The 14,920-nt window shown below is 52.1% G+C and overlaps 1 protein-coding gene across 1 annotated transcript; it reads right to left on the bottom strand.

Moving 5' to 3' along the window:
• Positions 1 to 3,343: 3,343 nt before the first annotated feature.
• LOC144110967 (uncharacterized) lies at positions 3,344 to 11,953 on the bottom strand. The gene has a single exon (XM_077644038.1). The coding sequence runs from the start codon at positions 11,951 to 11,953 to the stop codon at positions 3,605 to 3,607; it is 8,349 nt and encodes a 2,782-aa protein (XP_077500164.1). The 3' UTR covers positions 3,344 to 3,604.
• Positions 11,954 to 14,920: the final 2,967 nt, after the last annotated feature.

Consider the following 14,920-nt stretch of genomic DNA (forward strand, 5'->3'; position numbering starts at 1 on the left):
TATCTGGGAAGTGCGTAGTCTCATCCTAGGTTGCTTGGCAGATTTAGAAAATGGAAACGTGCGAGACCTTACCTGAGAAAGGTTATTTCCAGGCATGTTTTCCGTGCAAAGAACAGAGAAGGAATTGGGAACAGGTATCGCCGCAACCACTTGGCTGGAATCCTCATCCGTCATGCTTGCGTCGGCGTCAATCGCAGCGATAGATTGCGCCGCGTTATCTGCGCCGCTGCGGAGCGACGTTGCTGCCGCGTCTGGCCGAGGCTGCCCGGGAGCCATGTTGGCGAGATCGGCGATAGGCGTATCCGATGTATCGGGATGGTTTCCTGGAAAAGTCTTCGACGCAGAAGCTTCGAAATCGTTGTCCACTGGTGGCGAGGAACAAGATGGTGGCGGTTCATCAATTTCTGGGAGCGTAGCTCAAAAACGACCGGGCCAAAAAGCTTTGAAAAGTCGAAAAGTCGGAGCGACGCGAACGTGCGTCTGGTCAAGACGGCTTGCAGCGCCCTAAATAAAAGAGCGAATCACGTGGTTAGTGGGCAGCTTCACCAAGTAGCACCGGGAAATTGCATCCATTAAAGTACCGGTGGCTTGGCTTCGCTTGATCGTGTCGCACTGATGTGAAGCATTGCTTCTTTATAAAGGCGACATATCAGCTGCTTCCATGGATGATGATGATGATGATGTCCTCAGGCTGAATGACACCCACAGCGGGGTTGGACAGGCTGCAATGCTGATACACATGGGTAAGGAGTGGGGTAATTGGATAATTTTGTGACGAAGGCTCGCTTCCATAGTTTAGCATGCAGTCTGCATTTTTTTTTACGGAAAACCCTCGGCTAAGGTTGACCCGATGAGTTTGGATTGTATTGTAAGCGTATTTCTTGCAAAAGGAGGATAAACTTTATTTTCCTCGACCAAGGTAGCAGTTGGCGTGGGGTTATAGCCCCATCAAGTGGCCATGAGCACGTGGCGTTCGGCGACTTCTAGGGCTCTTGTCACAACCCGGATCTGTGTGTCCGAGTCAGAACTGAGCAATGCGGCCTCCCACTGGTCTGGATTTGAGAGCTGCAAACCTCGCGGAGGGGAGTCCTGAGGGCAAGCCCGGAGTATGTGGGACAGAGTGGCATGTTGGCCACATAGTTGACAGGAGGAAGAGTAAACCCCAGGGTATATGCGGGCATATATCGCGGGGTTCAGGAAGGTGTTCGTTTGGAGTTGCCTCCGCGCAACCTCTTGGGGTTTGGTGAGAGAAATATGTGCGGAGGGATATAGAAGTCTCCCTAAACGGTAGTTCTTGCAAAATTCAATAGCTTAAGTATACAGCGCCTGTATGGATCAACATCTGCTTTCAATAAGTCATTTCTACCAATCGCAATACAGGAATAGAATGAATTGCCAGATTCTACTGTCATGGAAAGTGACCCTGTGAAATTCAAAGACCGGTTACTGTCTTTCTTTGAACATTAAATTTGTCTATATTTCTTTTCTCGCCCATAGTTCGATGTGCTTGAGCCACTCGTTTGTAAATCCCCTTCTCTACTCGACTGATTTTTTTAACTGTTTTAATTGTGTTCTCATCTGATGTTACTGATTGTATTCGTTGTCCTAATTGCCCTCATTGTATGTTTATATACATATGTTTTACTAGATTTGTTCTTTTTTTTCATCCCCCTTTGGCTTTGTTCTTGTATTGTCCTACGTACGTCGCCCCCCCCCCCTTATGTAATACCCTGTGAAGGGTCCTTAAGGGATCAATAAATGATGATGATGATTCTCCAGAGTTCTCAAACTCCCTCCTCGCGTTATATCCGTGCAAATAAGCAGACGGTAATTTTCTCATCACATTATCATTTCTGGCAGGGTTTCAACGAAGCTAAACGGAGTAGACGTGCTAAAAAACGTGTTTAGTCTGGTTGGCTCATTGTTTTGCTTTGCTGGGTCATCAGCACGTCTGGCGACGGTATTAGACTCAGGTTAAGCTCAGATCGAGCTTAAGCTGATCTAATCTGTTCGCGCCGCTGATAGAAGTTGATGAAGACGATGATGTGCAATGCACAGCGCGAGTTTGTTTCAGTTTAACATGAGGCGTGGTCGGCTGCGGCGAAAGCATAGCGCTCCCGTGTAGTGGCCAGCAAAGCTGGTCTGCCGCGTCGGCGGCGGTTTGAATCCCAGTCGCGGCAATATTTTATTCAAGCTGAAGGCTTCACAGATTCATCGGCTTTTGCTGCTTTGGTACGCCCTAAAGAGAGAAGGTGGCTCTTAGCACAAAACTCTACAAAACTGCTTCAATCAGAGGAGGAGGAGGAGGAGGAGGAGAAAAAACCTTTATTGAGCTCTAAGACAGCGGCGGCTGCGTTTTTATGGAGGAAAAACGCTAAGGCACCCGTGTGTTGTGCGATGTCAGTGCACGTTAAAGATCCAGGTGGTCTAAATTATTCCGGAGCCCTCCACTACGGCCCCTCATTCTTCCCTTCTTCTTTCACTCCCTCTTTTATCCCTTCCCTTACGGCGCGGTTCAGGTGTCCAACGATATATGAGACAGATACTGCGCCATTTCCTTTCCCCCAAAACCAATTATTATTATACTCTAAGATTGGTGTGATTCGCGGAATCAGATGGTGTCTTCCATCATCTTAGCAGTGGCCGTCTGCCCCTAGTCCAGGGCTTCGCTGGATGCTGCTGCCAGCTGAGCCCGTCGGATTAGCCCAAGTTGGACGTCCTGACGGTCGCTGGAGAGCATTCGTTCCCACTGCCCCGCACTCGGGTTTGGTATTAATGGTACCGCATCTACCTCCTGACACGCCCACGTTATGTGGAATAGCGTGGGTGTTTCTTGGCACCATGGGCATTTGTCTGTGCTTCAATGGGAGCGTTTCCGCGGGAATATAGGGGCTTTACCCCATACCAAGCTAGATATTACTTGCCCGAGGAAGAACGATTGTTTTCCATGTTTACACTTAAATCGATGGCGTACACGTGAATTAAAATACCTATCACAAATGTAGCCATTTTGTTATCGGGATCCACATTTCTGTGGGCTAAGAGAATTGCAAATCTACAAAACCTTGCATAAATCGAGGAATCGACCCGCCTCAACTGACGTGTACGTTACCAGGGATGTGAACACAGTCTGGGTTTTATTTCACAAAAACGTTTCGAATGCTACAACTTCGCATATGCCATCGCTTCACATTCCTGACCATTGCATTCGTAATTCTTGCCTAATATTTTTAGCGCTAAGCATGTACAGCGCTGGGACAGCCACTGCCCTTCACCATTGATGCTGACATGCACAGGCGTTGAGTTTGGGGAGCTCCAAGTCGTCACTATTTGTCGCTATATATGCAAGCTATCAAAATCATTCTTCAGAAACAAGTTGCAATTACGAGGACTAAATATCGCAAGAGTTCTATCAGAAGGCACTGAAGCACGATAATGAACGATAGTCGCCAAAAAAACACATCCTGCGTTGAAGTCAATAGTGAGCATCGTGGTGAAATCGCGTGTCCAATAACATATACGCGCCCAAGTTACAGGCGCACTGCGTGCAGCACAAAACATTACGAGGCGGGGGCTAGAGCAGTGTCCCGCAAGTGGATTACTTTCACGCAGCAGGCACTGCGTCACTCGACCGGGAGCGAATCGCCTTGAACGCGTGGCGGGTCCGCCGGTCGCTGCGGAGCACTTGGCAGAAGTCGCCGTCGCGCGCAGTCATCGGGCTCTGACCACGGCAGTGGAACGCCTCGGCGAACCGCCTCGTGTGCCTCAGCGGCAGATTGACGCGCTGCTCAGCCGGCAGCAGTTCGCGGTGGATGTCCGGGTGCGCGTATTCGCAGTTGTCCAGCGCGAAGTAGGTGAAGAACAACTGCTCCGCCGACGTCCCTGGCAAATCCGGCAGCCGCAGGTCCAGCTTCCAGATTCTCCGCACGTTGTACAGCTCGTCGAACGCCTTCAGCGACAACTGGAGCGCTGAAGTCCGGTCCAGGAAGGTCCTTCCCAGGTGAGCCTCGTACGAGCCCTGGAGGCGAGGGAGGACCCTCCGGGAATCCTTGCCGAAGCATTCGACGAGCGCCGCCTGGCGCCAACGAGACTCGTCCGTGAAGCCGAGAGGCACCTCGCGCTCGTACGGGTTCTCGTAGAGAAGCTGCACCAGGGCCCGGTAGAAGCGCACCGCGACGCGAGCCAGGTGGAAGACGAATACGGAGCTGTTGGTCGGCACGGACACGTTGAACAGCGCGGCCGGGACGTGGATCATCTGCAGCCCGGGTAGAAAGGTTGCCACTCCGGACAAGTCGGATACGGCGGTCCGCTTCCGAAGGACCGAGCTGTTGGCTACGAGGCCCTCGAGCATCCGTTGCTGCTGATGTTGCGACACGTTGACGAAGAACAGCACCGGGTCCTCGGTGTTCATTCGCTGTCGTGGAGCACACTGTCGCTGCTCGCCGGAGAGCTGACCGAACTGCGTCGTGGCTCGCCTCTTGAGCAGGTAGCGTACGAGGAGAGAGTTGAGATCGTTCATCCAAATGAAATCCGCGACGTGCCGCAGGAACACGGACTCCAGCTGCGACAGCCACTCGCGCGCCGGGACGTCCTGGTTCGTCGACTGCCGCAAGGTCTGCGAGGCCTTGACAAAGCATTCTGGCAACACCCACTCAGCGAGCCGCGAGCACAACGAGTTTCGCTCATTGGCGCCCGCCGTGTAGCCCATTCTGGTCTCGGCGAAAAGTAACCGCGCCCTCGTCACCTTATTAATGGGAAGGAACGGCGAGACGTGGACAAATACGAGAAAGCCCATGTAGTTTAACACGTCCAGCGGCGCCATCTGGTTTAGCTTCCCGTCCAACTCTTCCAGCAGGTAGGGCGCTGAGCGCAGGACCACTTTCTCGTACAAGTTTACTCTGCTACGCACATTCGTCAGCAAGACACGCAAGAACTCGCGCAGTCCTGGGCCGAGTTGTCCAAACTGGCGGACGACGAAGTTGACGTGGTCGTCGTCACTGTAACTGTATGAAGGACGGCCTAAGGAAGCGAGGGAAGCGCGAGCTTCGAACAGCTTGTCCACGAAAAAGGCAGTAGACGTGCCTCCGAGAAAATCCATCGCCTCCTGAACGGCACCCGCGAAAAGCTCTCTTATATCTCGGTTATCAGAGCCAGCGTCTCGCAGAAGGGGAACTGGCTGGCCGAGCTCCACCAGCGTGGCATCCAAGCTGTCAGGGTTGACGCCCACGCTGGCAGTAACGATAGTCGTTAATCCTATGTCTCGAACAAGCTCGGCCGCGAAACGCCAAACAGCAGCAGCGCCTTCCGGTACTGCGGCGGTGCGCGGCCAATCCCCTATCGTCCACTGCGAGAACACGGTCTTGAGGTTTTTGTTGCTTGGGTCATTCGACCGACTCCAATCGTAGCAAGCATTGTAGAGTTTCGCCGCAACCTGAACGTCTCCATGTTTCGCCGAAAGTACGATGTCGACCAACTTGTTCAGCAGTGCGTCCTGCACCAGCGTGTTTTCCGAAACCAAGGACGCGTGCAAAGGCACGTCTGGGACGTGGCGTTCTACCCAGCGAGAACAGACATGTTGGTAAAAGTTGTCGCACGGGTCCTTTTCACGCTTCAGGAGACTGCTGATGTAACGCCCCTCGCGCTGGCAGTGGTCTGACGAGCAGTGGTAGACTTGGGTATCCGGTGGTGGTGTTGGTACTGGCGTGGACACGGTAGCGGGCGTAGATCCGATGGTACCTGGATGTGTCATGCTAGTCCATGGCGTTCTCGGAGGTCTTTCGCTTGAGGTCCCGGTTCCTGTCGTGTAGGCGGTGGTCGATGGCTCTGGAGGCACGGGGCCTGTCGGAGGAGACCTGAGGAGGAGCGTGTAGTACAGCAAGAAAACGCAGAGGACGATCATAAGAATGATGACAAGGCATGTGAGCGCAAGGTACCAATAGCCCCTTCTTTTTCTTGCGCTCGAGTAGGCCTCGGCGATATACACGTCGGACTTTTCCTTTCTTCTGTGCCGTCGCTTCGGTGAGCGCGACCTTTTTCTCGGCGACTTGCTTCTCCGTCCGCCGCGTCTGCCGTGTTTTCGACGCCTGCCTGACTCTCTCCTGTGCCGGCGCCGCTTCTTGTGTTTCTTGCTCCGAGAGGATTCTCGGGATTTGGACTTCTTACTTCGGCTGTGAGACTTTCTCCCGCGTCTTTTGCTCTTTGATCTTCTGCCTTTCCTTCTTCGAGACGGGCTACTGCTACGAGGGCTCTTGCCGGATCGCCTGCTGCGCCTGCTTTTGGATCGCCGGCTTCCGCTCTTTGATCTTGAATGTCTACTCTTAGACCTTGTCGACCGAGAGTGACCTTTTCGGGACTTTCTTTCGCGATGTTTTTTTCCGGGCAACTTTTTCTTGCTTCGCTCACTGCTTGATGACTTAGACGCATACCTCGCTGCCTCTTCGCCAGTTGTTCCCGGTGACACGAATGCGCCCTGCACGCGTTCGAATGCTGCCACTATCTCCGGCTCACTGGCCTGAGTCAGTTCTGGACGTGGCAGTGTGCCGCGAGTGACGGGACGCTGACGGATAGCGAAATCGAACTCTCTGCGTCCTGGCACCCTGGTGTCAGAAGACAACTTCCTTTCCACCATTTCTTCTCGAGGCACTCGCTCCTGGCGGCTGTCCAGATCTGCCTGATCGATGGGTCCTGGAGGTGCGGTTCGTCGACTAGCTGAACTCGAGGGACTAGCAGTCTTGGAAGGGCGCTCACGGTCGAGCTTGCGTTTCGAGGTCTTCTTGCGCCTCGCATGACGTTTCCGGCGTTCGCGTTTTTCATCTTGAGGCGACTCTGCACCAGGTGCAGAGGCCGTAATCAATCCCGACTCGCGGGCTTGTTTGGGTTCTTGCCGCGTGAGCGAGCCGGTAATCACTGGACGCCGGCTGATATCGAAGTCGAAGTCACGGTGTTCCTCTCCGCCAACATCTTTAGCGGAAGCCTTCTCCTCGGATTTCTTTTTTCGGGTTAATTGCTCCTCCGCGCTCGATGGCGATTTTGGACTCGACACACCTTTGAGGCTGTCGCCAGTAGACCGGGATTTTTTGTCATGCTTGCGTTTGGTGGCGCTCCGTTTGCTGCTACCACTTTTCCCACTGGATTCTAGCTTACGGTCTTTGCGCTCAGGCGACTGGGCTCCGCCGTCAGCCGTCCGCTTATGTTTTAAAGGCTTACGCTTGCCCTTTCTTGAACCACGGCCGCCTTTGCGACGTCGAGACGAAGCTTTCGATCGACTTCGCTTTTTCTTGGAACCTTTCGACTGAGTTCGTTTCTTCTTGGAACCTTTCGATCGAGTTCGTTTCTTCTTGGAACCTTTCGATCGCCTTTGCTTTTTCTTGGAACCTTTCGATTTACTGCGCTTTTTCTTCGAAGGCTTTAAAAGATCTTCTGAATTTTCTTCTGAACGAAATCGTGCTCCTTTCTTTTTCCCCTTTCCTGTCAACTTCTTGGCTTCGTCGTCAGCTGCGCCGTCGACGACATGTGTACCAAGCCTCTCTTCCGGCCCTTTCGAGACGTCCTGTTCGTGTGCTTCATTCGCCGCGTGCATGTCCGAAGAACGTGAAGGCAAAGCGCGGGTTCTATGTTTCCTTGACACCTTTGCTTTCGTCGGCGAAACGTCCCCACGAGGGGATTGTGGTTCGACAGAGTGCGGTCCAGTCTGCATTGTGCTCCAGCAAAGTGGGCGGAGGGGTGTCGAATATTGGAAGCTAAAAGGTCTTTCCTCTTCTGCGTTGGAAGTGCTTTTAGGAAGTTTGAGAGAACTCTTCGATCCGCGTTCACGGCCATCCTTCTTTGAACCGTCGTCGCCTTCGGGAGCTTCTGAAGATCGTTTCGATCGACTTCGCTTTTTCTTCGAATCTTTTGATCGACCTAGCTTTTTCTTCGAGTCCTTTAACCGACTTTTTTTCTTTTTCCGCTTAGGTTTCTCCGGGGACTCGCTGGTGACGCCACTCTTAGGCCCACCGTCAACATCTGCAACATGCTCTTTCGCTGGCCCTTCCGCGACGTCCGCAGCACCAGCCTGCGCTCCATCAGCTTCTTCAGGTGAAGGCAATTCCGCAGAGCTTCTCGGCAAAGCGTGGGTTCCTTCTGATCCAATCTGCATTGTGCTCCAATTTAGTGGGCGGTGCAATTCTCCAGCCGAGGTCGGGACATTAGAGGGGCCCAACTCTTCTGTTTTCGAAGTGCGCTTAGGGTGTTTCAAAGAACCTTCCGACCGACCTCCACGCTTGCCCTTCTTTGAAGCGCGGTCGCCTTCAGGACGGTCTGAAGAACTTTTCGGTCGACTTCGCTTCTTCTTCGAACCTTTTGATCGACCTCGCTTTTTCTTGGAGTCCTTTGATCGACTTTTCTTTTTCCGCTTGGGTTCTTTTGGGGACCCTTCGCTGACGTCTTTCTTAGGCACACCGTCGGCATCTGCAGCAGGCTCATTCTCCAGCCCGTCCACGGCTGGGACCGGAAGTTTATCTTCTCCATCCGGCGGAGGGAATTCAGAAGAGCTGAGGGGCAAACCGTGGGTTCCGTCCTTCGTCGACACTGTTGCTTTGATCGACCAAGCGTCTTCGCGAGGGGAAGGCCTTTCGCCTTCGTCCAATCCGAGCTGCATCGTGTTCGAACTGAGAGGGCGGCGAATGTATTCAGGGAAGATCGGAATGGTAGCAGGGCCCCAGCGGAAGAGAAAAGGCATTAATTCTCCTGTAGTGCCTCTATCAGCCTCTTTCTTCTTGTCCTCTTTCAGTTTCTGTTTTCTTTTCTCCTTTTTTCCCTTCGCACTTTTCTTCTTACGTTTCTGTTTCTTTGGGGCGCTTTCTCCTTCTCTCTCTTGATCTCTGGGACTGGGTTCTTTGTCTTTCTTCTCGTGGATATCTTTTTCGTCCTCGCCGCCACCCAACTCTTCGGGCAACTCCTTATCTTTATCGTCCTCTGGCTTTGCTGCTTTAGATTCTTCGTCCTGTTTTTCTGATGGCCTTTTGCGCTTCTTTCCTTTCTTCGACTTGGACTGTCGTCCGGACTTTGCCTTGGATCGGTCCGCTTTTTTGTCCGCAGCACCGCTGGTGCCGCGTTTTGAACCTTTCTTGCGCTTACCGCGTTTTGTCTGCGGACTGGGTCCATCTTCCCCGATTTTTTTGGGAGAACTTTTTGACTCTTTTGGTGCGGGTGGCGGGGTTACTTCCTCTTTGAGGTCTTCCTTAGGTTTCGTCCATGACTGTTCACCAGAAGTCACGGCTAACTGGGATGGATGTAGCAACGGCGCGCCGGCAGTTTTTAATTCTTTACGAGCTAACGTTCCAGTAGTGTACGGGCTCAGGGTCATACCGAAGTTGAAGTCGCGACAGCTCGCTCCACCAGCGTCGACCACAGGGGCCGCAAGACACGTTTGCGTCTCAGCGCACCTCATGGAGACCTCGACGCTTTCGATGTAGTCTGGCTTCGATTTCTTTTTCCGCTTCTCTCTGCCACGAACGGAGGACTTGCGACTGTCGCCCCTTTTCTTAACACTCGGTCTCCGAGAACCTCGATCCCCACCTTCGTCGCCTCGTACCTTCTGCCTATGCTTCTCAGCGGTGTCCGTAGGGCCAGCCTCGGGTGGTATTTCACCTGCAATCAAAGTGGACACACCCGCTCCTTTCACAGGTACGGGGCTTCCCATCTTGCTATCGCCTGCCTGAGCTTCGACTTCGCCTGAAGTGACTGGGTGCTTAATCTCCTGACCCACTGTGCGCAGCTTCTCATTGGCGTCTTCCACATCTTGTTCCTCGTGTGCCTTGCGGTCCTTAACACGCTCCGGCTCTAACCCTTCGGCTCCTCCCTTTATCGACCCAGGACGCGTCTTCGACTTTCTGCTGCCCTTCTTTTTGGAGGTACCTTTACCATCGGAGACGCCATGTTTACCCTTGTCCACTTCCGCGGCCGTATTTTCTTCTGCAACTCTGGGTGGTTTTTTCGCAACCGCGTCATCCTCTTTGGTAAGCCCACCATCTGGAACCATGGCCGCATCTTCACCTTCTTTCTTTACGTCAGGAGCCTCACGGTGATCCTCATGGCTTTTTTCACTTTTGCTCTCGGTGCTGCGTTTTCTTTTACTCCGCGTGCTTTCAGACACTCTGCGCGAAGTACGGTCCTTATTTTTCTTCTTACGTGCCTCTCGATCGCCTGGCTTTGAGGAACGCCTTCCTTCATCTAGAGACTGTCTCTTCGACGCCGGGGAACCAGGCGAAGCTTCAGCCTTCACGTCAGCATCGTAAGTGTCGCCTAGGTGACCGTCCTTTCCTTCCTTCTTGGGAGCCTTTGGTGAAACGGCCCCTTCGTCTCTCTGTAGCGCTGCAGCAAACCGCTCGTCGGCGGTTTTGGTAGAAAGGCGCCGTTGGAACGGTATAGCGTGACTTTTAGACTTAGCGTCTGTGCGTAGGATTGACTTGCCAGCTTCGTCCGGAGACCTCAAGCCTTCTTCGTACTTTCCATGTTGCCACTGACGCGAGGATTCTTTCCCCGGTTGAGCCACGGCCATTTCAGCATTTTCCTGCGCGGCGTCTTTCAGGTCCGAATCTCTCCGGGTCCTTTTCTTATCGCCAGCGGACCCCCGCCTACTTTGAGTGTGAGGCTCGAAAGCGCCAACTGTTTGGGCGTCTTTCCCGCGGTCGTCTCTACCTTCCTTCTCTGGCGTACGTTTCTTGTACAGTTCTTCTTCGCTGCCTTCAGCAATCGTCTTCTCGGTGACATCTGATCCACGCTTACCGAGTCGTGCTCTGGATGTTTTCTTCGCACCGCCTTTGGATGCGCTTCTTCTGTCTGTTGGAGATGATGCCGCGCTGTGGTCCGTGTGTTCCTCCGCAGAAGCACGTTCTTCGGAGAGCATTTTCTTGCCGGACGAATTGTCTGCTAATGGACTTGTCTCGACTTCTTGAGGTAGCGGCTGTACGAGCTGTTCCTGGTCCCGCGATGGACGTTCTGGTGCCTTTCTTCCCTTCTTCCTCTGCTTTGGCAGAGGAGTCTTTCCAGTCGCTTCCTTTCTGAGCGGCGGGACCTTATCCACCATCTCTTCAGAAGTTGAGTCCTTAGTGGATTGTGGTGAGCGTCGCCTTTGTTTATCTTCCAGCTTGTGCTTCAAGGAATATCTGCCTTGTGGCATTCCCGCCTCGGCAGGTTTCCTCACTGAGACGACTTCAATGGATATGTGAGATGTACTCAAGCCTCCGGGCTGCTGGGCGTGACGAGTGTGGGCATCGCCCGAAACATCTGTGGCATTCATTTCGATTTCTTCGCTTAACTCGGCTGGTAGCATATTTGTGTGACGATCAGCTCCTTTTTGCGTTGCGTTGCTGGAACGAGGGGCCGGTGCAGGTTGCTCGGATCCCCGGCGGAAGAACTTGCCTAACGCAGCGCTGACGCTAGTCGAAATGGTCTCAAGTAGGGAAGCCTTGCGATGCTGAATACTCGTGTCCACGGTCAGCGACGCTTCCGACCCGACGACGCTGCCATCTTTCGCAGGCCCAGGGTCACCTGTCGTGCTGGGCAGGTTGCACGTACGGGTAGCTTGTTCACTTGCTACCAAAGCGCCGCCGCCGGATGTCGCCCCTGGTTTCCGGAATTCGACGTAAACGTTCATTTCTCGTTTGTGCGTGACCAGCTTACCGCTTCTCTGGGCGACCTCTGGACGCCCTGCACTAGTGGTGGCAAGCATGCCTGGTGGATTCGCCGTACCTCGTGCTTTTCGTCCTTGCGGCGCGTCTCTAGGTGCTGAGAAGCCCGGATCGCCACGCGAAACGTCACTGACCAGCAGAGCCGCTGTAGACTCATTGCCGTCGGGCGATTCTTGTACCGGCGCTGCGACGTACGGGGCATCTCCCATTTCCCGCTGAAGCCAACCGGCGGGTTGTTGGAAGGAGCGCTTCATTGGCGACTTGGCTGCCGTGGGCGCCATCTTCGGTCTCTGAAGAGCCCGAGGTTTCTGCTGCGGCCGTAACTCAGATAGTGGAGAGACCCGCGCGGGCTTCCCTGACGATACAAGTACAGCTTTCTCGGACTCGTCAAATACGCTGGACCCATTTGACGCTGCGTCGAAGTCTTCCTCGTCCCGCGTCTCCGTTGCCCAGGGCGGCAATGGCGGGCTCCTGGTGCGCCTCGGCGCAGGCGAGGGTGTCGGCCATCTTCCCCGGCTGCTTGCGACCGGTGATTCGGCACCTCGAATCTGCTGACCAGGAGGAGAAGCGAGATGACCGGTTGTGCGTGGGACGGTGGGCGCTCGTCCGTCCATGGCGGAGCAAAGAAATGGTGGTAACTGGCAATGACCGCAGGCGCAGCTAGGGTTCGAAGCCAGGCGCTCGCGCTTCCCAGGTTCGTCTTCTTCTGCACGGGACGAGCGCGCGAGCTTTGCGCTTCCTCTGATGCTGATAGCAATTAAAGAAAGCGTCTCGCTCACCACAAAGAAATTTAGATTTGTTTCGCTTAGCGGCGTGTTTTGTCGCTTACATAATGCATATTACCTATCCCGCACGCAGCTGTTAAGTTTCACTTGGGAGCTCATATTGGCTAGAGGATCACGTCTCTGTAAAGCGACATCATAACTCCCGTTCTGGAGGGCGGAGACATGCATGTCGACGCCGGTTTCCCTAGTTTGCTCACACGCGCCGACACCGGGATTTTGCGGAATGCCGCTATTACCGCTGTCGACGTAAAACCGCAGACGAGCGCTATCAAAAGAACAGGGCCCTGGAGTGGCAGACGTCGAGAGCGTCTTTTTCGTCCTTGTGCTTCGAGCTTTACCAACACGCAAGGCCGGCGTGCCTATCGGCTCCCTCTTTCACTCGAAGTTCACAACATTTCCGTGGTGGATTGCTCGACTACTCCCTTTAGATAAGTCTGAATCCCCATGCATGGCCTACGAAACCCATGTTTTGGGACTCGCTCATGACTGGTTTATTCTTGTGCACAGCCTGAAAGTTTTGTGCCAGGAATCTGCGTGCTGCTTTGGCCACTGTCAACAAGTTTACTACCGCTGTACTTCTAGAATGCGGCCCTGAAATCTACCCTCGTCGACTTTAATCCACCATTTCTTATTTGCCAAAATCGAAAGCTTTCTTTTTATTGAATACTCAGTTTTGGCGCTAATAACTACAGTAGAACAATTTTAAAAGCTAATTTTTCCGCTTGCTAGCGTTGCTTTCGCATGGTAGTCGGCGTCTGCGAACCCTGACATGGGGACACGAGCTATGTTCAGTATACTGGCTATGCAATTCTATTGACACGACAACTGCCGCGTCGTCTACAAAGCGTGCAATGGTGACATTCACCGAGATGCACAAGTTTTATTAGAACTGCGGTTGATAGCACTATGGTGGTTTAAACACACCCCGGGCAGCACAATAGACCAGCCCAATATTGGGCACCACATTGCCAATGCCACTCCATTACGCCTCTAGTGACGATGGCTCTACTTTTCCGCTGTTGTCACCATGTTGGCAATGCCAACCTCCAACGATGGCCTTATTTTATGCCCATAAAATAATAATGGCATGTCTATCACAGGTACCAGCAACCGCTTTCGCCGGCTATCGATGCCGATGTCAGCACCGCTGTAAGCACGTTAAAACGTGCAAGAAACGAGTAAACGTTGCAATGCGAAAAAAAATTTGACTGAAATTTCTTTTCGTTCAGAAAAACTGGCAAAAAAACTCAATTACTACTAAGTGTCATTGCTTGACCGTGGCTTGCTCAAGAAATATAATGACGAATATAGGAGTAATGGGCCCGTTTTTAGTGCCAGATATACAGAAAACGATTATTACTATAATATAAAACAACTACAGTTAATGCATGCTTGCAGTAAGACACAATGCTGTCAATATCCTCCATGCGTAAAAGAGGTGGTTCATTTATCACCTTGCCTTGAAATTTCGGCAGTAGCCCTGCGACTTCATTCTTAAAGCTGGCATTATCCAGAAAGAAAATGAGAAGGTCCAAGTTCTTGTCTGGCATCCTTTTTACCAACCAATACTGTATGAATGCACCCAGTCTTGACTATATGTGTCAAGTGCACACCTTTACTGCCAAATTTAAATTTATAGGTCAGTATGTCTGAAGAGTATAAGGGACACGTATATCTTTGCCTGCGCCACCAGTAGACAGCAGTTTTGCAAAAAGTAATAGTGCATGTAAGTTTTTAAGATATTTTTAAAGATTTTATTCTTGCTATCAACTAAACTGATTAGGTTATCAACGAATTAATGGCTTGCAGACAGCTTTAAAATGGTAGTTTCCAGCCGCAATATAAAGCTTATGAAATTATGCATCCAACAAGAAATGGTGCTGAAGCATTTGTTCCTCACCAGAGCAGTATCCTTGCACCTTTTACAGTCCTGAGCATGCTATGCCTACATCACAGTAGACGTTCTGGGAATGATTGAGGTTCTGGCGCCATTCTTCTTATATTTCTGCGATGGATTGTAATTTCTGGCATAGGTTAATATCGTGCGCCTTCACAGAAAGCAACTCAGCGCTTGAAAATGTGTTTTCCAAACGATGACACGATTAAAAAATCTGAAGGCCTCGCCTTCTAGGGAACGGGATTCGCGAGCCATATGGTCTCGTCCGACGAGTGACACACCCACAAGTCAGCATAAAATATACCGGTTTATTCCGGACCAAACCAACGCTTTCGATGGATGGAAGGTAGCAGCGTCCCCTTTGAAACGGGGTGATGGCAGTTGCCACCATGCTCAGCTTTTTTTCTCTCTATTTTTGTTTAACTGTGTTGTGAGTTATTAACATTTTCTTTAAATACGTCTTCCTAAACTTTTAACATTGTCACCTGTCTGCTTTTGAGCCACCAAATTTCCAATCACTTTTTGCTTATTTCCAACGCATGTAGATTAGATGCCTTGTTATCTCG

This window comes from Amblyomma americanum, chromosome 11 (assembly GCF_052857255.1).
Source record: "Amblyomma americanum isolate KBUSLIRL-KWMA chromosome 11, ASM5285725v1, whole genome shotgun sequence".
NCBI lineage: Eukaryota > Metazoa > Arthropoda > Arachnida > Ixodida > Ixodidae > Amblyomma > Amblyomma americanum.